Source organism: Cyprinodon variegatus, unplaced genomic scaffold (assembly GCF_000732505.1).
Source record: "Cyprinodon variegatus isolate N-32 unplaced genomic scaffold, C_variegatus-1.0 Scaffold144, whole genome shotgun sequence".
In the NCBI taxonomy this organism is placed as follows: domain Eukaryota; kingdom Metazoa; phylum Chordata; class Actinopteri; order Cyprinodontiformes; family Cyprinodontidae; genus Cyprinodon; species Cyprinodon variegatus.
In genome coordinates, this window is record NW_015150597.1 from 456,328 (window position 1) to 481,489 (window position 25,162).

Sequence of the window (25,162 nt, forward strand, 5' to 3'; positions counted from 1 at the left end):
TCTTTTAAATTTTACAAAGATAATAAGGTCTTGTCCTGGATTTCAATAACACACTACAATAAATTATCTAAAAATTAGTGAAAATGTCTTAAAATACGTGTATTTACCCTTACTTTGAGTAGGTAAATAAGAAAATCTCCCTGTGGAAGGAAAATTTTTTAATCCTTAAAATCTGATTATTTGATATTATGCACTTGAAATAGGAGACTGCACTTTTTCCCTTATATATAAATGTTCTTATTCCATTTGCAAAGTGTCTCACTTACCTGCTCAATTCAAGAAAAAATGCACTTACTTTAAGAGAAAATTACTTCATTTAGATATTTAAAGTCTTTTACTGAGTGCCCTATAAAGGGTTAAGAAATTATTGGCTAAGGGCTAAACCCCTGGCCCCCCATAGCTCCGCCCCTGTTCAGGTGGACTTGTCCTCGCAGTCCCCCCAGGAGTTTCCACCTCTGCCTGTCTAGATAGCAAAAATATTCATGTTAAGTTTTTTTGTTTTATAATAAGAATAGCTTAACTAAACCCAGATTCCCGTCTGTAGTCTACCTGTAAGACGAAGTCCCTTCTCTCACTTCAGTAAAGTTAGAAAGATATTCCTTCTCTCCCACATCTACCCTCAGCTTCCAGCGGGATTGGATAACGGTGGCGTTTGGGTGTGGTGGAGGTTTATAAATACAGGCATTCTGACTAAGCTTTGTTGTTCCAGCAACATTATAACGGTCCGGGTTTTGGCAGACGGTCAGACTTTGCCTTCGGTGCAGTTTTTCACCTTTTTCTACACTTTTTTCGCCAAAGATGAACAGAATTACTCTGATTCTCGCTGTTTCTGGACTCTGCTTTGCAGTCGGTAAGAAAGTTTATTTTATTAATGTATAATTTTTTTTTAGATTAAATTAGATATATTTATTGTTTTAGAGATATACAAATAATACACTTTCTAATGATTATTTTACCTTAAAAATCGTTGACTTTCTTAATAAACTTTTTTTCAGGACTTTTTTATAATTGTATATAAAGTCTGTTATTAAATATAGTAACCATCTTTAGTCATATTAAGCATTTTCTCAGATTCTTAACTTCCTTTTGGACGGTTTGTTTTACCTCTATGTTTGCAGGTTTCCCCAAACGGTTTTAAGTTTCAGGATGTGAGCTGACTGGGTGTGTTCAGATGATTTTTTAAGGCAGAACTCATAAGCAAGCAAAAAAGGGTTTTTCCCGAGGTTTAAATATTAAACTATCTTGGCAAAGTTGTTCTAATATCAATATGTAACTAACATTCAATGACTATCTGGTTTAATTAAGTTAATCAATTAAGTATAATCAAGTAGATCTTTTCATTTGGATGTTGCAAATGAAAATAATTGTGACGAATTGCAGAGTGATGAAAAAAATGGCTTCATAAAGTATTAAATTTTTTTTTTTTTTACCACAAAATCAAAAAAATCAATCAAAAAAAAACAACACAAAAACTAAATGGGATGATGTATTAAAGGTGGTCTTTTTGTTTCACATCTGGTGACTTTGGAGGCCATTGGAGTGCAGATTCAAGTGGATACTCAAGGAAAAAACTGGATAAGATTTATGCCTTGTATGATTCACTATCCTGCTGCATGCAAGCTTGTCAACAGACCATGGGTACACTGGAGATAAAAGGATTAGACTTTGTCGACATCGGGGATACCAGCCTGAACCACTGACCAAAACCAGGATAGATTCATGCTGTCTGTTGTTTAAGCTTAAATTAGACCCTATTAGACAAGTATTAGACAATGCAATTTACTATCTTAACTTGCTTTTCTGTAAAAATCCCGGATCAACAGTCTTTAATACTCACTCCAGCCTATCAGGCACCAACAACTATTCGTCATTCTTAATTACTCCTTCTTCCCAATGCTGATGCTGTACTTACTAAACTTAAACAAGTTACCTTCACCAGCTCTTGACGCATAAATGCACTTAGCTGCTGCCATATGATCAGTTTTGTTGTTATATGCATTAACAAGTAATTAAAGAGTTGTTAAATAAAGTAGATATGTTTTCACTGAAGGTAAAGTAAATGTATATAACTGATAGGTGGAAATGGAGATTTAGTAGTGTCAGAGCCTTAGGGAAGAAACGGTTGACACATTCCAGTTAACTCTGATAAAGGGTTTCAGGGTGATAAACAACATCAGGGAAGGGAGGGAGGAATTTTCAGTTAGTCCTCTGGCATTACTGAAAAATAAGCTGCCTTTCCTGAGAAAGTCCACACACCATGTATTTATTGATATTTTTATGTATGTATTATATGATATTTTGGAGAAAACTGCATGACACCTTAATTCCAGCAGGTGGTGGAATATGATGAACAACTGGCTTTACTCCCGTTGAAAAATCAGGTAACAGAATATTTAATCCTTGAACCTGAAAGACATTAAACCATTTAGTATACATATTGGGGAAATTTATTATTGCTCTTCATTAGGAGTTCTTTATGTTTTGATTGGGATTTTGTTTTATCCTCTTTTTGTTGACTTCAACAAGTGATGGCCAGGATCTTTCTTTTTTTCCACTCTTCTTTGGATCAGAAACAAAAAAGTTTATAAAAGTCTGTTCTTAATCATGCAAATGTATCATTGAGGTCAATCCAATATGAAAAAGGTTGCACAACTTTTATGAAGGGATATAAGAACATTCCCAAAATACATCACCATTGTTATTACAAAATAAACAAAAAAGCAGGAAATAACTTTCATGAGCAATGCCAATGACCAATGCCAGTGCTTTTTATTTTTGACCCTCTTTCCATGCCTTTGTCAAATCAGATTTTCTTATTAAACTATTAAACATTGATTGTTTATGTAAAAAACAAAAACAACACTAGATGGAAAACATGTTTTTATATAAATGTTTTGGGTTTTCTGCCAACATTCTTACCCTTGTGCAGTAATAATGCAATAAAAAGACAACTTTGGCATTCAATTTAGTTTTTGCTGCTTATGTCATTATTTTTTCCGGAGACACAGAATACACTGAAGATAATTATAAAACTTAAAGTTAAACCAATGATTGTTTGTTACCTGCCAGCAATGACAGTGCAAGGTTTAAACACCTTTTAGATGGGACAAATAAGCTATGATTGTAAACCAAAATATCTGGCTTAAAGTTGTGACTGAGTGAATAAATTCACGGAAATGTTGTTTAGTTACCAAGGACAACCCACCAGTATTAATGGTTGAGATTAACTTAAAATGACATAAACTACAAACATAAAGTTGATTTGGCATAAAAAACTAGCAATTTTTTTTGCAGAACCCACTCATGGAAATGCAGTGAAATAAAACTATGATGACAAATACAGACAATTCATAATAAAGGGAACAGATTAATGTTGACTTGCATGTGATTAATGACTTTTTATTAGAGATGCCACAACTGCAACTTTTTAAAATTTCTGATATGATACTGATATTGCAACTTTGAGCACTTACCGTAAACGATATTGGCGCAATACAAAATCACCATGAATCATAAATACTTTTCTTTACTTATTTTGTAGTGTGGAATAATAGAAAGTGATATTTCTCATCCAGAGAACAATACTTGACAGCATCAGGTATTGGAACAGTTGACCCATTTCCTTTTCACCTAAAAGTTATATCAACTTTAAACAAAAGCAGAAAGAGGCAAAGCATTTTTATGAGTCTTATAATATATAAGATTTTAGAGGCAGGCCGATATGTTCTGTTGTTTATCTTTTGTCTGATATCGAACCAATTTTCTATATCAATATTGAATCGGGGCATCTCTATTTTTTGCTGAGGCTTGCTCCTTTTCCCACACATTATACTGTATATTGGTTTAGGGCTGAAACTATTAATCGGATTATTCATGATTAATTGATTTTTTAAATAATTGTCAACTAATTTAGTAATCGATTAAATGTTAACTGGAGTGTAGAGAGTGTAAAATATGCCTTTAGCTGACAGAGTGACAAACTTAGATCAGTAATTATACAAAATTGTAATAAATAAATAATAATATGTAGCATTTAATATAAAAAAAAGTTTTTCATCTGTCAATATGCTCCAATCAGAACTCCTCAAGTGGAAAGGTTTGAGTTTTGTTTTATTTTGTAAAAACTCTTCTTTAAGGAATCTTTGGCAATTAATTTGACTAAAGGTGGTTACTATATTTAATAATCTTTGGTTATCCAATTATAAATAATTGAATTAAAAAAATAATCGACAGATTAATCGATTTCAAAATAATAATCGTTAGTTGCAGCCCTATATTGGTTGCATGTATTTGGTTAACTGAAGTTGTAACCTGGGTGAAAACAATTTACAAAAATATATTAAAACATTTTAGCCTTACTTTTTTTTTGATCCGAGAATTAATTAATATCAAGGCTATAAAAGTGAAACTTTAACCATTCACTGACCGCTTATGTAGCAAGTAACAGATGGCAGGCTTGTAAAACACTTATTAATCCAAATTCTAATCTAGACAGTAGTCAAATAAATCCATCAGGTATTAGTGTGTTAAAGTGTTTATTGTATAAAATTATAACTTGTCTCAATAAATTGAATAAAACATCTGTAATTTTAATTAGAACCTCAGAGTTTTCCTTTCATAATAATTAAATTAAACAGATTTTTATATTTCACGGATGATTCAACAGATTGATGAAGCTAAAGGCTTTGAAGCTTTTACTACCTGTTTACTACAGGCTTTATGTTAATGCTGTTATTGCAGGATTGGGTGAGGCTGGGTGTTTGTGGTAATGGGCCTGCTATAGGATTTTTCCACACTCTTTAAAAAGAGTGAATCATGTTACAGCTTGCAAGCTTCATCCTGAGAATTCAGGCACCTTGTAAAAGTTGTCCTTTCAAATGTCTCCAGTTTCTCCAATTATTCATTAGTCCAATTTCACACGTTTGTCATCTTTCCATTGTGATTTGGGGCCTCTTTTTTCTTTTGTCCTTTTGATTTTTTTCAACAGTCTTGCTTAGTTCTCCTATTTCAGACCACACCGCTAGAAAACGACACATAACGTTTTTCTACTTTTTTATCTCCAGGTTATAACAGACTTCATTCTTACATTGCTTATCTGGAATATGTATTTGGTGACAGAAGCAGATAATGATGTATGAAGTGATAGAGGGGGTCAGTAGGGATGAGTAAGTTCAGTAAGGGGATGAGGTCAGTCTTTGGTCTGATTTGCTACAGAAATCATCATGTCACAAGATACTGAAAGGTTTCCCTAAGCAGTGAGTGCTGGAAATACCTCAGAGTCAGTGTTGGGCAGTTAAAAGATATGCTTTTTAACATAGGAAGAGGAAAACACAGATGCAGTTGAAGTTTCTTAAAATAATTTAGTCTAAGCTTATAAATCATTTTCAGACCTTTACCACCACTAAAGTTGTATAGATCGTACACAAATGATCTAAGTATACATAGATCTAAATTTAAAGTTCCTCTTATTTAGTCAGTTTTGAAACCTACTGATATTTGGAAATATTCATATGTTCTCCAACCTTGACAAAAACCTCAATTCTACCTAAAGTAGAATAACACAGGTATAATGGTGTTCTTATCATGGGCATGTTGTTGTTTTTGGTGATAGACAAGGCTGTTTCTCTGTAAACACATGACGTCTTACATGATTTTAGAATATGTCATCTAATCCTGGGTGTTTTCTTTGCAGTTTTTTTTTAAATACTTTATTATACAATCTAAAAATATATAAAAACCTGCAGAATACTTAAGTATTCTTAACCTAGCTTTAACTTTTTTTATGCAGTTAGCTCATTTTGATCATTAAGAGATATGAACTTCATATGAGGCTGATGAAATTCCTCATGATTCATGGAAGGAGTAAAATTTGGAAGGATGAATAATTAAATTAGATTAAATTGTGCATCTACAAAGATTTAGTGTATGGATGTGTTTGCATCATCCCAAATACTGTAACTTGTTTTTTCTTCAAATCACCTACTTCTCCTTAAAGTTATTGGGGATATTTCAAATTAGATATGAAAAAAGTGTATCATTCATTAAAATGTTTCAGCCTCAAAACACACGTTTTGAAAATTTGAAGGAAGTGTGTGCATGCTTAGGCACTTGTATATGTATTATATATATTTTTTTAAACCAAGTTAATAAAAGAAAAAGTGCAAAGCAATTGTTTACACTGAAATTAAGCCTTTCTAAACAACGCCTGCATTTCAGCTTTAAAGTTGGCAGACTTTTAAAATTCAACAAGGCAACAAACAAATTAGATGTTTATGTATCCTCATCTTTTCTAAGTTCTAAACCCTCTTCAAGCTTTTAAAACACTCACTGCTTACAAACTTCATAACATTTCACATGATGAACTTGTTTGCTCAGTGACCAGACCTCCCATCTTCCCATGCAATGTTTCCACACTCGGCCATATGACTCATGGTCGTGTCTCCCTCTTTTGGTAATATTCTCACCAGTGTTTTGGCTAATGGTGGAAACAACAGTTTACTAGATTTACTACATTTTATATCAGTTGTGTGTGTGTGTGTGTGTGTGTGTGTGTGTGTGTGTGTGTGTGGGAAGAGCTCAATTTTTTTTTAAAAATCTGCTCTAAGGGTGTCACTGGGATATGCTCCTGTCAGCAAAATGTTGACAACTGGAGCAGAACTTCTTTAACTGCATTTCTCTTGAGAACTTTATTTTAAGCAGACACTGCCTGGATACATCGCAAGTTATCATCCATTTAAAAAGTCAAATTTTCTTACTGACCTAATTTATAACTGACTATTTTTGCAGGGTTCTACAGTTCCTTCCTTAAAGGGTTACCTTCAAAGTAGACAGTTTTTTGGCAGACCACTAGGAGGCAGTATAAGACTGACATAAAACATTTGACCTAATTTTCTTGGTGCCACACCTAGTTTAAAACAGACACTTTGTTCAGAACACTTGGAAAAGGCAGAACATTTTGAATTGTTTTTTTTTTTTAAGTACAAGTTCCCTATATTTACAGTTGTTGTTAAAAGAAAGCCTGTTAGTTGAATCACATAAGTTATTTGATCCTTATCTGGTTCTGAGATTATTTTAATCAAACTTTAAGTTTAAAAAATGCACTGTGTCAACATAACTATAGAGCTATAATGGAGAAGCTTTTAGTAAAAATAAAAAGTTGCCTTTGCTCCTTTCTAAGAGTTTATAAGATAAAATTTCCAGGTGGTGCTTATCTAATAAACTAACCACTGACCATTAGTAAGCGTTACCATATCTGTTAAAGCAGGTGGTTTGTTTTGAGTTTCATGATCAAAAGCCTGAAGGTAATTGTTAGCATAATGTCATGGAGACCTCTGAGAAACTCACTGCAATTATTTAAATTATTTGCATAGAAGAAAACCTGTAGTGTAGTTACATCGTGCATAAAATTATGATTTAAAGACAACACAGCCAATTTTTACCTAAATTTTTTCCATATAATTTATGCTTGGTTCTTTCCTAGTGTTTCATACAGCACCAAATAAATAGAAACATTCAATCACAGGGCATAAAAACATTACAAGAAAAAATATATGTGATAATTACAATTGATAAAGGCTGATAAATAGAATAATGTCAGAGTATCGACGCTTGTGGAAACCGGAAGTTTAACAAAAAAAAAAGCTCCATTGGTTTTTCAAGGGAAACTCCTATCCAGTATGTAAGAGCAAACCTGCCTGACGTGAATCCTAAAAACACCAGGAAGCTTTCTTATTTCACATTTACGAAACAAAAGAGAGATGCAGCAACAGAAACCCCTAAACTTGAGAAGAGAACATAATAGAAAATCAATTGAGGATAGTTTAATTCTCTTCTAATTCTGTAATCATGTGTAGAGCATTTTATCAATAAATACATACTGTTGGCCGATTCAAACCTTTACCTGTTAAGTAACTTGTAGTTACATGTCCTGAAACATAAAAAAATGGAGCATGAAAAACTCTGACTTAACCGTCCAAGGTTTATAAGATGTGAGAAATAAAAAAATTAGAGTTGCTGGCAGTTTGTCCAACTAATTTGCATATGTATATGACATCTTTCATCTTATGGTATGTCTGTACCTGTTCTTTCACTGGAAATGCTGCAGAAAGAGGTGGAGAAGATTATATCCTCTTTACTGCAGACATAGGAGGTAAGGAAAATTTTTTTAACATAGATGTAATAGTTTTGTTTATTTGTTTACATCATTAAATATTTTCAGTGGGCTATGTCTCACTTGTTAATCTTACCGTCTCAATGTTTCCAGAAGCAGGTGATAAACAGTAACAACATTGTTCAGAAGCTTCAGTTATGTTTAAGGAAGCATAAATTATCTGTGTCACCTGTAATCCAAGCAGGTAGAGACCACCAATTATATGATGACACTCATTGCCCCAGGAGGAAAACATGGTTATGAAACAAGCCTTTTTAATGTTGACTTCTAATTTTGGCCTCGAGTCGCCTCCTGCAAGTTATGCACCTCACCCTGAGTTATCGAAAGACATTTCGGAAGGAACAAAGCTTGTTTTGCGTCAGTTTGTTTTTACCCATCTAAATGGAACAAAGCACTGAAGGATCCGGTCAGACTGGATTATAGGAGACTGTAGAGGGAGGGTGAGAGACGCAGCCAGTCTGGCTGCATTGCAAAGAGATGAGGTATTGGAGTTAAGGTGTGGTAGCAAAGGCAATCACCTGACACTTCATTTTCCACCTTAGGTCACTGAGGGTTTTTCCCTTTAAATCTCAGACATAAAAAACAAAAAAATTAAAAATGAATAAAAAATACAAAGTGTTGCCTACTTTCTAAGCTTACAGTAAAATCAGAATAGAAAAAAGATATATCAGGAAATTTAATTTTTCGCCTATTCAAACCAAGGCGAACTCATACGCAGCTACAGAGCCCTACACAAATACTAACATCCTTACATCTTTATTTATTTATGTCACATTAATACTACATCATTCAGTTTATATGTGATACTGAAAGTAGAGCGTGATTGGAAATGTGAAAGTAAATGCCAAAATACATGTTTTATAAATTATTTCTGACACAACCTCCCAAGAAATGCCTCTTAACCTATCAGCAAGCCAACAAAAAGGCCGAAATCTCTAGCTCAGGTGGGAAAATCTGTTGATAGGACAACTGTCACTTATGCTCACCATAAATTGGACCTCTTTAGAGGAGATTCAAAAGAAACATGGCTAAGGAGACAGACAGCATGTAGACAAAACTCTCTGGTCACATCAGACCAAAATGCAAACTTTTGGCCTGCATGCAAAATGTTCTGTATGTTGGAGAGCTAAATCTGCACATCCCCAGCTTAACAACAGCTCTAAACACACAATCAGCAAAACAACTGAATGGTTTCGATTAACGCATCTTCTTGTGTTAGAATGGCTCAGTCAAAACTCAGACCTGAATACAAATGAGTTTTTCCACTGAATTTAAAAAGATGATTTCCATGAAGTCCCTCTGAATTTCAGCTATTTTGCAAAGAAGGGCAAACATCTTGGTTTCCACATGTGAGGCTGACAGAGACTAACATCTCCAAAGGCCTCCCCTGAAGGTGGTTCCACAAAGGTACAAACACCGGACCTGATTGTTACTAATGAAAAAATATATTTCTAAAAATCATATAAGATTAGTCGTCCATGTCATTATTATAAACACCTTCATTGATATTCATGATTTAAGTCACATTTAGACTCAATACCATCCTAAATGTACTACAGAATAATGACTTAGACTTGGACAGATTTATTTTGTCATTTTGTATACACAAGTGTAAACAAAGGAAATTTAGTTAAGAACAGCTCTAATGACAGAAGAAGAGGAACATTTATTTGAATGGATAACCTGGATAATATATATATTCTATTGTATGGGAAACTCTGAATCTTTATACAACAGAACATATTCCATTTTTGAATCTCTGTGACTCATTGGATGCGGTGTCTGTCAAATGCTTGGCTGCTGCACAAACTGGCAGGACAAGTTGTGAGCCACGTCTAAAGAATGGGTGTACCGGAACATTCCAAAGGACTTCAACAAAGGGCTTGAGAAACCTCTGGAAAATGAGACTAATGTAGACTATCACGCAAGACAATTGGTGTTAGTTTATATCAGTATTATATAGGCCAGATGGGAAACATTACATTACCAGACAAATTAATCAGAGCAGAAAATAGCTTAGATGTGACAAAATAAATAAATAAACCAACTGTCATTTCATGTGAAGTAGCAGAATTAGACAAAGACTTTACATAAATACAAAAGTCTTAAGTCAATCCTCCTTATATTTAGCTATGAGTCAGGTTTGCTGATCTTTTAAATGAATCCTCATCAACATTTCTGCAGATTTTTTTATCTGTTTAATCTTTTATCTACTTCTGTCCTATATCTGACATTTACTTTATGGCTTCTATCTGTGTTGCCATGTAATGGACTGCTGAATGGATTTTTTCAGACTGTACAGTACTGAGCTCTGATACATTTAGGGAGGCTGTATAATTCAGATTTTAAATACTGATTAATTACTATTGAAATGTTGGTAAATGCAACATTGTTGCCTTTGTCTTTCACGTCTTTTAGATTCCCGATATTTTAACAGGTCAACTATTGAAGTTTGTGAAGAATTTGTGAAAAATTAAGCATGCTCTGAAGAAATAATTCTAGTGGCTACTAGAAAGGCTGTTAAGCTCTTGATCGGCACCTTTTGAAATAAAAAAGAAAGGTTGGTTTAAAATGTTTCTACAGTAAGAATTTGAATACAATGTTAGTAAATATAAAAGCTCACTAATGTTTTTGAACAGGCTCTTTTTTCACATAATATATACAGGGTCCATTTAAGGCTCTTTGTTTTTATAAATTCAGCTTATACTACAAATTAAAACTTCACTCATAACTAATAATAAAACACAGAATAGAAGCTCCTTGTTTACAGCTGAAAACTGTTCAAATATAAAACATTACTGTTTCACAGCTATAACTGTCACAAATAGCCTAAAACTGGCCAATAAGCTTTGTGATACCAGTTAAGGGGTTTCGTTCTTCGACCAAACATACTTTTAAAGACAGAGTGAATGTCATCAACTTCCTTGTCTGCTGGTATGAAGTTGGACCAGCTGTCAAACTTGTTACTGAAAAGGCGTCATCTACACTCTGATGTTTCTTAGCACTTTGCTATGCTTCCTTTTCCACTTTTTCTATGTGGCACCAGAATTAAACTCTTTTTGAATGTTAATGATTTTCATGATCTCTGCTTATTAGTTAAGCATTTTAAAAGAGTATACTAGTTACTTTTTCTGTATGTGTTTACTACATCTACAAAGAGTCTGAGCTATAAAGCATTATCAGTACAGAAGTTGTATAACAATTTCTGAATGTAATCAGCTACCAAAGTACCATCCATCCATCCATCCATCCATCCATCCATCCATCCATCCATCCATCCATCCATCCATCCATCCATCCATCCATCCATCCATCCNATCCATCCATCCATCCATCCATCCATCCATCCATCCATCCATCCATCCATCCATCCATCCATCCATCCATCCATCCACCCATCCATCCATCCATCCATCCATCCATCCATCCATCCATCCATCCATCCATCCATCCATCCATCCATGCAGCTAGTCAGCTGTTAATGAACCACCAGTTTCAGAGTTTGGACGCTCCATGCGAAGCCAACTCACTGTTGTACACCTTTTCCAGAGGTTTAGAAATCTTGAATCTAGGTTATTTTGATCATAAATGTCGTTGGAGCAAACTTCAGAGTAAAAGTTTATTAGGCACAGGCTCAATTTGTAAATAATGGAGGAAAAAATATTAAATTTAAGGCTGAAAATGAAAGAGAAAATCTAAATTGCTCCACCATTGTAATGTTTTATTGTCGACCTAAGAATCAGGACAGATCACAAAGCAAGGAACATTCTGCAACCCTTTTTTTTAATGACGTCTTTAGTTTTCAGCGAAATACCAGTCACAAGGTGCTGAGGGGAAAACTGGACAGACTGGTTTTGGCAAAACCAACAGTTTCAGTCTCTGCGATGAGTCATGCAAACATTGCTGGAAACAAAACAGCAACCAGTTTGAAAGGGCTGCGAGTCTCAGTGAACACAAATCCTGATTCAAAGAAATGAATAGAGAAACTCGTAAACCTGCTTACCATCAGTGGTGTATAGTGACAAAGTACAAATACTTTATTAAATTACTAAAGTAGGTATTTTGGCCATCTATACTTTACTGGAGTAAATATTTTTCAGATAACGTTTTACCTATTATTATCTTCTTATTATCTCTACTTTCTACTCCTTTCATTTTAAAAACAGACTTGTTACTTTTGTTTTATTTAAGCTCACTCTCGTTAAGGCCTGTTGGTATTTAAAAAAAAAACCCATCAAAATTATTATTTTATTTTTTTTACAGAAAATGTTTTTCCAGTTTGTTGTTCACTAGACACCAAAATAAATGTTTTTTTCAAGATAAACCAAAGTTAAATCTGACACCGTTGCCATTAGTGATAAAACAAAGAAAATTAAGTCTAAGGAAGTTATCATCCAGAATTGTAGAAAAATATTATTTTAATAGGCTAGTCCAATAAAGAATCTGTTAAATTTTTTTCCTGTATTATTTTCACTTTTATACTTTAAGTACTTTAAAAAATTGTAAATTTACTTGAGTTTAACCCTAAGTTGATACTGTAACTTCTACAAAAGTGTTTTCAAAGTAATATTAATTCGAGTAATAAACTTTAATACTTTTGACACCTCTGCTTACCATTTATGCTTTGATTTTATACATGATGCTATTTTAATTTTAAGTGTTGTAGTTTAGCAGCACATTAGAAAACTTTGGGTCATTTCTTTCCACTTATGGTTGGGTTTTATTTATATTTTACAATCAAACTGAAGTTTTCACATTTAGGGTACACACACATATTTATACATAATAAGGATCCATCATAATCTTAGCTGACCTCGATGCAGATCCAGATTCTAATCTTAATGTTATCTGACTTTAACTCCTTACACATAATCACTAGAAAGACTTAGTAGGAATACTAAAAGGACAGAATGCACCGCCATTTAAGAAAAAATATGGATGAATAAAAAACATCTTAAGCAAAACAGGATAAAGTTAATATAGAGGAAAATATACCATCACATAACAGAACAAAATGGTTTTGTTTTTCTAAAAGTACTTTTTCAGACGTTCAAATGTAAAATTAGATTAGATTGTGTTTTTTTTCCTCTTTAAATGTCTTTAGGTGTTTTTAACATTGCAAGAATCCGAAAAGAGTTTCGTCAGCTGGAAGAGCCACCATGTGCTCTTAAGAATATATTTAATCAATTTAAAGTCATGTCTGCTTGTGATAAACCTAAAACTATAATTGTGACCTGCAAAACTGAAGTGATCATTTTTAATCCTACAAGAAGGAAACCAATTGTAAATATTTTTAAACATGGAAAACAAAATTTTTTTTATAAGATCCTCAACAAAAGTCGAAATTTTTAAAGACCTTAGGTTGTATAAATATATGCATGTTTTAACGATCTACTTATTCACTGGTTAGTAAAAATAACACATGTAAATATTAATCTCTCATTAATCGATCAAAATAGATTTTCATTCACTGTAGATATGCAACCTATTGTTAAGGATTTTTTTCTATTTGTATTGCTGCTGTGATTGTTTTGTTTATTGTGTAAGCACGTGCGTATAAACTCACAGCAAATATTTATACTAGGTTAGGAAAGTTTGGATTAAAATACTTTTTGAATGGAAACTTTCTCTCAATTTATTCTGAGAATAATGCCATAATTATTAATGTAGTTTAGAGTTAATCTTCAGCTTACAGTGTATTTGATAGCTGGCTGTTCTATTTGCTTTAATTACTTACTCATTTGTAGCAAATTTAGAAATGCAAATGTTTTCTCCTGTGAAATCTCAACAATAGTATCACTGTAAGTCCATCAGTGGATTTATTTTATCTTTACCTGCCAAACCTGGTCAGCATATAATCAAATTTCAAAGATTGCTTGGGCTCTTTAAATGTTTAAGGCTTAGTTTGTTACACTTTTCGACTCTTGAGTCTTTTATTTAGAAAGGTCTAGAAATCGGCATATGTGGGTTTTGCGTATTTAATAGACTTTATTAAAAGTACAATTGTCATGATCTGGCCTGTTTGCTCCTGCTTAATTGGTTATTCCTTTCACCTGCCGTTTTTCCTCCCTGCCTCAATTATAATTTATTCCTCTCACCTGTTTCCTCTGGTTTATATTCAGTTCAGCCTGAGCATTCAGGGCCAGATCATTACTTGTCTTTTTGTTAGGCTATCTGTTCAGTTTGAATTCATGGTTCATGTCCTGGATCCTAGCAGCCAGTGGAAAGAGGCTTTTTGTGTTTGTCTCGTCTCCTGATCGTCCACTGTTCCTCCCCCGTGGAGTCCTCTGGGTTTTTGGCTCAATATGTGGGGAGGTTCAGTTTTTATCCAGTAAGCCTGGCTCCAGGGAGGAGACCAGTTTAAAGTCCTGCTTCAAGTTCCGGTTCCACGTCCTGTCTCGGCTACCCTCTTCCACTGAGCCTGCCTGTCTACACCTGACCCTGTCTGCTCCTGTGCGTGACCACCTGGTCATGCTTCTGGTCCCAGTCAGACTCTGAACCCTCCTGGGAGCCTGTGGATGCCTGGAGGTCTGGATCCTGCCACCTGTTCCTGTTCCTGCCTGATCTGGATCCTGCCTGTTCTGTCTGTTCCTGTCTGTTCTGGATCCCTGACCAGGATCGGCTTCCAGCATGACCTCTGGGACTGCAGCACTTGGGGACATTCTTGGTCTGGACTGTTAAACCAGGTAAGGGACCAATTCAGATAATCATCTTCTGTCCGATGATCGTGGTCACTTACCTGTGTTTCTCCCACTACAGAGTGTCTGAGATTGGGCGATGCCCCGCCCCCCCGCCTGCAGTGTCCGCGAGCCACAGCTCCACTTTAGTTTTTGTTAATTTAATAAACCTTTTTGAACTTTCCTACTGACTGTCTCTCCTTGAATACTGGGTCCACCTGTCCTCGGTTCATGACAACAATATCAGTTGTTAAAAAAAAAAGTAGGATCATTTTCATGACTGCCAATTCAGGTTTGTGACAAATGCCTCAGACTGTGCTAAGAATGATAAGTAACCTAATGCCTCAGGCAGACAGGCTGCTTTGTTCTATATACAGAACTTCACCTCTTTTTCACACACTTCAGTGTAGTTAATTGGGAATTTCTATGACAGATTATTTTGAATATTTAAATAAAACAAAATAAATCAGTCAGGTGTGCTTTTGTTTTTGCTTTTAATTTCCGTATGTTAATAAATCTCCATATAACCCAAGCTGTTTCCCAAAGAAGAGGAAGAAACCCAGCAGGAAATGAAATTTTAGAGCACTTCAAAGCATCTTCAGCAGCCTCGTAGAGCATGTAGACATGCAGGTGGGGTGATAAACAGATGGATGATTTTGCTTGGCCTGTTATGTTGTGTGAAACATTTTGGTCTAAACGTGACTGTGGAGAAGCTTTTCTTCAGCAGGAACACAGAAGCCGATGGGGAAATGAATGCAGCTAAAGAAAAGCTGTTGGGGGATATAAAAGAAAGATGTGATGCTGGGTTGGAGGTTTAAATCTAGCAGAGCTACATTGGTTACACTCTAAAAGCTGAGATGAAGTATCTTAATGTGTAACAAAGATGGAAATAGTTTCTGGTCTCTTTTTCTTTTTTAATATGTATCTTGCATAGTTAAACCTATTCAAATTTGTTGTTACATTTTAGTAACAGGGTTTTATAGCTTGCTGCAGATATATTAACAAGAAATATGTTTTTCTCTGTCCCCCCCAAATCCCTACTGTGTTTCCTCAAACCTATTAGGTCAGGGTCTTCAGTGCTACAAATGTTCGTTTGGCATTGGGAGTCTGTGTATAACATCAAATATCACATGTGAAAGCGGGGAGCTCTGCTACAGTGGTAAAGTGGGAACAGGTGAGTCTTTTTTGAGATCTTGCTAGAAGATGATCGCTTAAAAAGGTTTGTGATCAACTTTAAAAACTCCACACCAGGGAAGGATCTGGGGTTTGTTTTGGTATATGTATAGCCACATTGTCAGCTTGTCACGGGACTTTCAGCAAGACCAAAAGATGACCAATCTTTAATTTATGTTATCAGTTCTCATCACTGGAATAACAAACTCGCCAAATAGTTTTTTGCTACTTTCTTTTAAAGTAGAAAATATTTTTCAAGTATTAAGCTTTTTCAAAACAATTCTTCTGTGAAAAGAATAAAAGCAATCCCAATCAACAAGTCCTGATAGCTGTTATAGGGGAAGCATTTTGCTGAGGAAGACCAGCCATCAGTTTTATTATCTGACTGGCACTAAATCTTTTACAGCAGTGGGCTCATTTTAAGTTCTATAAGTTATTTTTCAGGATTAACAATTAAAGCCACAGCATCTTGGTTGACTTTAAACTCTAACTTTTACTATTTTTATTTTTGTTTTATTTTGGCCAATTCACAAGAGCACTTTATGGTCCACTTTTGAATTATGCTATTTTTCTATAGCACATGTGTTTTTAAGACTTTGATGCTGGTTCAGCTGCATTTTGTGTCATTGAGTGTTTCTTCCTTTACAGGCGATCTCAAATTCAAAATGAAGGGTTGTCTTAAAGAGGCTGACTGCAATAAGATCAAGAACGTTACACTGCCCGGCAGCTCCGACACAACCCTCTACTCCATTAACAGGACGTGCTGTAGCACAGACCTGTGCAACGCCGCACCAGGCCTGCCTGGAACTTCTGGGCTCAGCCTTGCAGCCGTCACCATTTTTTCTTTCCTTGCAGCCAACTTCATTATTTAGTATACTGGCTCAACGTGCAAACAACTTTATTGTACTATTTTTCAAACTTTTTTTTTCTGCTTGTTTAAAAGTATATTGTAGTGTTTTTTTGTATGATTTAAACCCCTCATATATGTCTACATGCAATAATCCTTCTTGTCACAGATAAAATGATAGCAGAAAGTTTAATCCAATTCAACTTTATTTTAACAACATAGTCAGAAGCTGAATTGATAAGACAAAGTGTTTCATTATCTAGAAGTAGTTTGTCAGTTTGAACCAGAAAATGATTTTTTTTTAACCCTTTCTTTTCATTACCACTTTTGCTCCTGTTGGCATAGATTTAAAACTTGGAGATTGGCCAAGATAATGTGTAAAAAGAAAAAATGTGTTGTTGTTTTTTTTGGACACAAACATGTTTTAGAGAAATATTAATTTTCAACAATAAGCTTTTATCTAGTATCTAAAAAGAAAAGCTACTGTAAGCCAATGGCAACTGCACTATGTGCTTTGAACTTTAATTCAGACACAATTTTTTTAGGCATTCTGTAAAAACATTTTTACTTAATAACATTATTTTACAAACTGGAAACATATCTGAATATCTCTTAATGTAAGTGGAATAGTTTTAATTTCAGCCAGTTAATATTCAAATTTTACCATTGCACTTAATACAAAAAAACACACAATGATTGATTTGAAATGTTAATTTTAATGAACAAATTATTTTAATCATCCAGGTTTCTGGACAAATAATACAGAAATAATAAATGGTCATCTCTGGTGAAAAAATAGACCGTAAAACATAAAAGAAATGTTCAGCAGTTAGACTAGTAAAGTAAATCATCCTAATCTCAAGGCACCATCACCATACACCAGCCATTTTTTTTCCCTTTCTTGATAAGTACATAAATCGCTGTACCTGTATCAATATTTAGGGCCTTTTGCTGCCAAAATCAGCGACTTTAGGGTATTTTTTGCCTGTGTAGGAGTTATTTCTTCATTGTATAACTATTGTTTAGAGGATAAAGGTGGTCTGATAATTTTTCCATGACTACATTTTAACATTGCTTTACTTAAAAGCATCAAAAACTGTGGGATAAATGTTTTTTTTTTGTGTAAGTTCTTTTTTTGGGGGGCTTGGCTGGAATCTTACGTGCACTTCTTACACTTGTCCTTTGTTACTGACCCCTTACTTCCTATCTTATTTTGCATATTGTTATGATGTTGTTCTTCTCTGGACATTTCATATATTAACTTTAAGGTGAAATCTTTCTTTTTGGAATTTGTTTTGGCAAAGATGAATAAAGCTGGAAGCGGGAACAAATAACTAGTGTCCTATTATTGATGTACAAGGTGTTTTCTAGTTAACATAGCACTTATCTTGTTTCCAGATTAACTGGTTTTTCAGCGATGACTTGACAGCTAATGTCTGTGAAACAAATGGCCTATTTAAGTTAGTATTTCTTAACAATTTGACATGGAACAAAGTCAGACATATTAGGTGAAGAAAAAAACATACTCTCCTGTTACCAAAATTCACATTTTACACAGCTGATTTTTTTACATTTTAAGTCAAATTTCTAAACACAAAAAAAAAAAAGAGTGGAGTGAGTTCCAGACAATTGATGTCCTCATTAAAGCCATCTTGCATCCTTCGAACACATCAAGCACATTGAAACAAATTTTTCAGAAAATGACTTAGAATTAAATTTAAATCCTTTTTTGCAAACTTTGTTTTAGTATGTTTTATCTTTTTATAGAAAGGTCTCAAGCTTTGTATAAGCCAATAAATAGTCTATTTTAGTTTAAAGGCGGTTAGCAATAATATACTTATGTTTTCCGTCCTACTTTCATTCTTGGAAGTTTTACTTAGAACCTTCTTGCATAGTTCGTTTGAACTGCGCAAAAGTTTAATTCATGCCATTTTTAACTGGTCTTAATTTTTGGTCAGAAGTGTATTGAAGTATGGTTGTAAGATCTTATTTTGGTGTCTCAAAAAATACGAATGAATAAAAAAAAAAAGCCTAAACAACCAAGAACCATTTAGGAACTCGCGTACTATTGGTGTGATAGATGTTTTTTTTTCTATGAAAATCTAGAGTTCCCTTAGAATAGCTAAGGCTGCAGGGGTCAAGCATGCAAAACATGTGCAGAAGCTTTAGTTATTGAAGCAGCTGTGAAGGTTTGAGTCCTGGCCTGGGGACTTTTACTGTTTGTCGTCTCCCATTGAAAAAAGAAAAAGAAAGGATAATAGATAGATAATATCATTAAACAAAGAAAATTAGTGATTAAGATTTTCCCTAAAAAAAACTTCCTGGTGCAGCTTTATATGAAAATCTGATTATAAATTCTATGTATTTTTTACGGTTTTAAAACTGATTTCAGTCTACATTTAATTGTTAACTTTTAAAAGACTACCTTTCAGCTGAAGAGTTTTCAAAAAACTGAATTCCAAATTCCTTTCATTTCAGCACTCTGTCCTGTCCTGAATGAGTATGAAACTACATAATTGTCTTTAAAACATATTTTAGATTCTCCATTAATGTTCTTTGAACCAAATACCTTCCTTTGTATGTCTCTACACACCCTCAACCGTTCCTTCAAATTATTTTGTCCAGCCACTCACCACCCTCCAGTTGTATTACTATATAAATGCTGCTTTCACCAATTGTGTTATATTTCTGAATCCTTGCTGCATCTGATCACCTAGGACACAAGGACCTTCAAGCCTTAAGGAAAAGGACTATATCTCTGAGCCTAAACCAAAAATCAAATCAACAGACATGGGGAAGCTCTTCATTGGTGTTATTCTTGCTCTTGCATCCATTGCTTTTGGTAAGAATTATTTAAACTGAGTGACCTTTGATAATGTAATTTTATATTATGATACTTTTTTTTGAAAACTATTTTGCAAAATGTTATGTTTTAAATTATATTATTTGTGCTTCAGAAATTAGAGCCACATTACATTTGAAAGAGTGACCTTATCAGATGCTTGCTTTAGAAGTTGATCACAGGAGATATGGCACAGTTCCAATCAGGCTGAACACTTTTCTCTCCAGGAACAGTTGCTTATTCTACCTACATCCCATCATTATTTCCAAAATATTTAACTGTTTGACAAAAAAAACTGTTTTTGTTGTGACACAAGCCCAAGGTAATATCTGAATGCAATTTTTGCACCAGTATGCAATTAGTTAATCAGTTTTATATAAAAAATATTATGTTTTTTTTCCCTATTATAAAGCAAACATTTAACCTAAAAGACAAACAAATAAAAGGATAACAATTTGTTTTGCCAGTGATAAAATGTGAAGAGACGATTATCTCTGACAGGTATTGGAAGATGCTTAATTTGGCTGCATCTTAAGTTAAGGTGTGACCAACCAGATGCTAGATAAGACAATACAAACAGCATAGCAGAGCTCTTTGGGCTTCTGCTAATGGGCAAGAAAATTATTTCCGTTTTCTGTTTTACTAGTCACATTTGGAAAAACTTCAACCCACCTTTACTTTAGCAGAGCTTTTTGTGGATTTGAATCTCCAACTATATAGGAAAAATCATGACAAAACACTTCTGATCATTTGTTATTTCTTTGTTGGAGGTAAAATAGTTTTTGTCTCAGGGAGAGATAACCTAACCTCAAATCAGGGGGAGATAAAGCTTTAGAGTTTAAATTGAGCATCTATTTCTGTGTCTGTTTCAGTGGAGTCATTGGTCTGCAACAAATGCTCCGCAAGTGTGTTTGGCTTTTGCCTGAACTCAGGGGAAGAGACCTGCACTGCCAACAACAGTGTCTGTTTCACTGGACGTGCAAGTAAGTTTTTGCATAGCAAAATGTTAAGCTCTCAATTTTGAATAACTCATCACTGTTGTTGTTACAAAATGAAACTAAACTGAAACATTTCTCTGCAGCTTTTCCAGGCATCTCAAGTTTCAGTGGCTTCACCCAACAAGGCTGCAGAGTTAATGATGCAGCCTGCAATAGATCTGTAAATTCAACTCTGCTGGGTGTCACGTACACCACAGAAATTACCTGCTGCTCTACAGACAAGTGCAACCCAGTCACGCTCAGTGGTGCCCCATCTGCCAAAATGACCTTCACCTCTGCCATCGCTGGAGCCGTCCTGGCCTCTGTCCTGGGAAGCTACTTGTAATCAGATTAGAACTGCTAAAAGCGAAATCAAACCTCTTGTCTTATATTCAAAAGCCCATGCTAAAAATCTTTAAACAGTAACACTAATCATAAATTGTTCAGCCAATGTTGTTGTGAGGGTCAGGTGTATGGCAAATACCCACATCATGGAAGTTGATCAATGAGATGTTTCAAAGAAACATTGAGCTCATAAATCTTTTATAATGTTGGTTTAGATATTATAGATTCAAATTGTATTCATCCTCATAACCTTTCTCTGTCTTACTGAGATGCAGAATAATATAATAATGACTATTTCTCAATAAAAAGCAATGACAAGCCTCCATGAGTACTTTACAGAACTTGAACAACACAGCAGGTGTTCTTTCAGATCAACACAGCAAAAACTGAACAACACAGAAAATATACAGTAACTCCTAGATGTCTGCTTCCACACATACATATGAGATGGAATGAATAGAAAAAAGAGAACATAACAACTGCAAAAAGAAGACAGCGGACGACCAGGGTAAACATAAAAATAAGCTTAATGAGGAGTAGGTATCCATTAGATGTATCCTTGTGTATTGAAAAAATATGCTTAATAGCAGGTGTAGGGGCCCCCAGACTTGTCCTCAAGGGCCCAGGACTGATAACAAGGGATCGTAAGGCCCAGATATTCAGATTAAGATTCTGTAAAAGAAAAAAAAAAATACTGCTACTGAAGTTAACATACTAGTGTTGGCTTGTATTGATCTTTTATGGTTAAGTGTATGTCCTCTAGAAGAGAAGAGACGTCTAAAAACCTTTTATTTCAGCAATATTCTTTTTCCTGATTAAGTAAGTATCTTTATAAATTGTCATATTTCAGATTCTCAGCAAGTGTTCTTCGAATCAAATACCTCCCTTTGTGAGTGTCTACACACCCTCAGCCGCTCCTTGAAATTATTTTGTCCACCCACTTCCTGCCCTCCAGCGGTATTAGTATATAAATTGCTGCATCCACCTGTAGCATTATATCTCTGATTCCTTGCTGCAAACTGATCACCTAGGAGACCAGAACCTTCAAGCCTTAAGGAAAAGGACTATATCTCTGAGTCTAAGCAAAAAAACAAATCAACAGACATGGGGAAGCTCTTCATTGGTGTTGTTCTAGCTCTTGCATCCATTGCTTTGGGTAAGAATTATTTAAAACGGAGTGACCTTTAATAATGTACTTTAAAGTTAAGCTTTTACCGGCATTAGACATCTTTTGAAAAGCATTTTCCAAAAAGTTCTGTTTTGAATGATAGTTATGATCTTGTTTGAAGTCCTTAAAAAATAGAGGCACATTTCATTTCAAAGAGTGAGGATGTTAAGTAGTTTGGCACGGTTCCAATCAGGCTGAACAGTTTTCTCTTAAGGAACAGTTGCTTAATCTACCTACATCCCACCTTTTTTTCAAAATATTTATCTGTTTGACAAAACCATAACATTTTTGCTAATCTGACAGAAAAAANAGTTGCAGAATAATATAATAATGACTATTTCTCAATAAAACAAAATGACAAGCCTCCATGAGTACTTTACTGGACTTGAACAACACAGCAGGTATGATGGGGAATGATCTATAAGACTACTAAAATTAGAAAAAGGAAAAACATTTAACACACATGTTAAATAGAATATAAACCACATGGATGTGAGAAAAGTTAAAATACGGATAAACAGGACTTTATGGTTGTGGCAGCTGTCAAGACGATTCCCAGACTGAATAAGATCTAGACCAAAACTGGTTTAGTAAAAAACATCTATAGGCTTTTTCTCCTAATCCTAACCATAGCACTATTTAAAGGGCTCCTTTCTATAAAGCTATTTTAACATCACTATATTCAGTTAAGAGTACTTTTTTCTTGTTCATTTATCACAATGATTCAAAATTGGATTATAATGATTTTCCACCATCTCCGTGTATCTGAAGGGATCCACGTAGAAAGGGGGGGTTAAACAGTGAATATATCATGATATAGTAGGGAATTGCACATTGCTCTCACTGAGCCATGTTCAACTTAGACTGCATGACATGTGTTAATAACACTGAAGAGATTATTTTTTCTCTTCATACCTTTTTCATAACCATTTAAACCTTTTCACATGGAAGAATAAAAAGATATAAATCATTTATTTGCTTTTCCCCCCATTTTATTATATATCTAATATATCCATATGTAAAAAAAAAAAAAATCACATTTACATACAAATATTGCAACTCCCTTGCACAACCACTAAAATGATGTAAATTAGTATACCATGTGTTTAGTTATGGAATCCTTATTTGATTCCATATTTGGATCCTCTGCATTGTCCCCCAGTGTTACAGTCGGCTATTCAGCTACTTCTTTATTGTTTGCCTGCCTGCCTCATGTCCCCCTAAGTTCCCTTTGTTAATCTCAAGAGATTTTATTGTGCTGCTCTGCTGTGATTTTCTGCATATTAGCCCACAATCCAACAACCACAACGTGATATTCTTATATAGGGGTTTATACCGTACTCAAAGCCAAGAAAAAATATATTGTGATCTGATTTCCCAAGAGGAGGTCTTAGTATAGAGATGTATCAGTCATTAAAATTTGAATAAAACAAGTCCAATATTGTTTTTTGTTTTTTTTCCCCCGACTGACAAACATTGGAAGTACAGCAGAGGGAGTAATGATTAAAATCTCCACTTATAGCCCCGGATTCAATTGGCTGTTGTATCTGTAGCTTAGGAACTTCGCATGCATTGTCAGCAACAGCAGAAGGTGTACGGTAATGTAAACCGTTACCAGAGGAACACTGTTTAATTCAATGTGCAAATAATATGGATGGAAATCATTTACCAAGAGTTCAATATCTGGGCTACAGTGATGAATCTTCACAGTAACATGCCTGGCATGACACCAGCTGTTGTTCACAAGCATTGCCATCCCCAACTCCTTGAATTTTCCAAATTTCTTTAAATCTCTACTCATATGGTCAGAAAATCTGGCAGAGGGATGCTGGAGTGGGGGATATTATCATGCAGCCATGTTTCAATAAAACACTCCCAATATGCTGTATGGGTCCCTACTAGGGCTTGGAGTTCTTCTAAATTGTTTCCTCAAGATCTCAAGTAGGGAACAGATGGCTTATATTTCCTGCTCCTCTCTCCTCTCCTTGCTCTTGCTCTTCAACCTTAGTGCGTCATTTTCATCTCAGTAAGGACTAGTGGAAGAAGTGAAAGTAATATATTAAACTTTGAGATTTTTATCAGCTACACATGGTTGTAGAAAAATCTACTTGCTGTTATTTCTATGGTTATACATCATATCAGAAGTCTAAAAGAGATTCCAGATGCACAACATCCACATTCTGATCAACAGAGGAAGCTATGAAAAGCCAGAGTTTCCTTTGAAAAAATACAGATCAAGATTATCTCTTTTTTTTGTGGGTCCTGTTTTGCCAATATAGCTCGGTTAATAGATGTTTCAGAGGAAGATGATAGCCCACGATTTGCTTTTACTAGCAGATCATTATGACTGTTCCTATAAGGGTCCATATAGATTATGTACATCAGACAACTACCCAGAAAGGAAGGTGAAAAAGAAAGAGGGGAAAATAAGCGTTAATTAGCAGTAGGTATCCATTAGAAAAAATATACTTAATAGCAGGTGTAGGGGCCCCTAAACTTGCCCTCAAGGGCCCAGGACTGATAACAAGGGATCGTTAGGCCCAGATATTCAGATTAAGATTCTCTAAAAAAAAAAAAACAGCTACAAAAAAAAAATAAAAAATACTTCTACAGCTGTTAACATACCAGTGTTGGCTTGTATTGATCTTTTATAGTTAAGTGTATGTCCTCTAGAAGAGAAGAGACGTCTAAATACCTTTTATTTCAGCAATATTCCCTGTCCTGATTAAGTAAGTATCTTCATAAATTGTCATATTTGAGAATCTCAGCAAGTGTTCTTTGAACCAAATACCTTCCTTTGTGAGTCTTTACACACCCTCAGCCGCTCCTTGAATTTATTTTGTCCACCCACTCCCCACCCTCCAGTTGTATTACTATATAAATTGCTGCATCCACCTGTAGCGTTATTCCTCTGATTCCTTGCTGCAAACTGATCACCTAGGAGACCAGAACCTTCAAGCCTT

At 34.7% G+C, this 25,162-nt stretch overlaps 1 protein-coding gene across 1 annotated transcript; it reads left to right on the forward strand.

The window, feature by feature from the left end:
- Positions 1-484: 484 nt before the first annotated feature.
- On the forward strand, positions 485-18,212 carry LOC107086179 (lymphocyte antigen 6 complex locus protein G6d-like). Its single transcript, XM_015376963.1, has 3 exons — positions 485-850; positions 15,911-16,021; positions 16,669-18,212. The coding sequence occupies exons 1-3, from the start codon at positions 799-801 to the stop codon at positions 16,890-16,892; spliced, it is 387 nt and encodes a 128-aa protein (XP_015232449.1). The 5' UTR covers positions 485-798; the 3' UTR covers positions 16,893-18,212.
- Positions 18,213-25,162: the final 6,950 nt, after the last annotated feature.

Coding starts and splice junctions, on each gene's coding strand:
- LOC107086179 (XM_015376963.1), top strand. CDS start 799: ATGAACAGAATTACTCTGATTCTCGCTGTTTCTGGACTCTGCTTTGCA. Junction 851..15,910: donor TGGACTCTGCTTTGCAGTCG/GTAAGAAAGTTT, acceptor CAAACCTATTAG/GTCAGGGTCTTCAGTGCTAC. Junction 16,022..16,668: donor CAGTGGTAAAGTGGGAACAG/GTGAGTCTTTTT, acceptor CTTCCTTTACAG/GCGATCTCAAATTCAAAATG.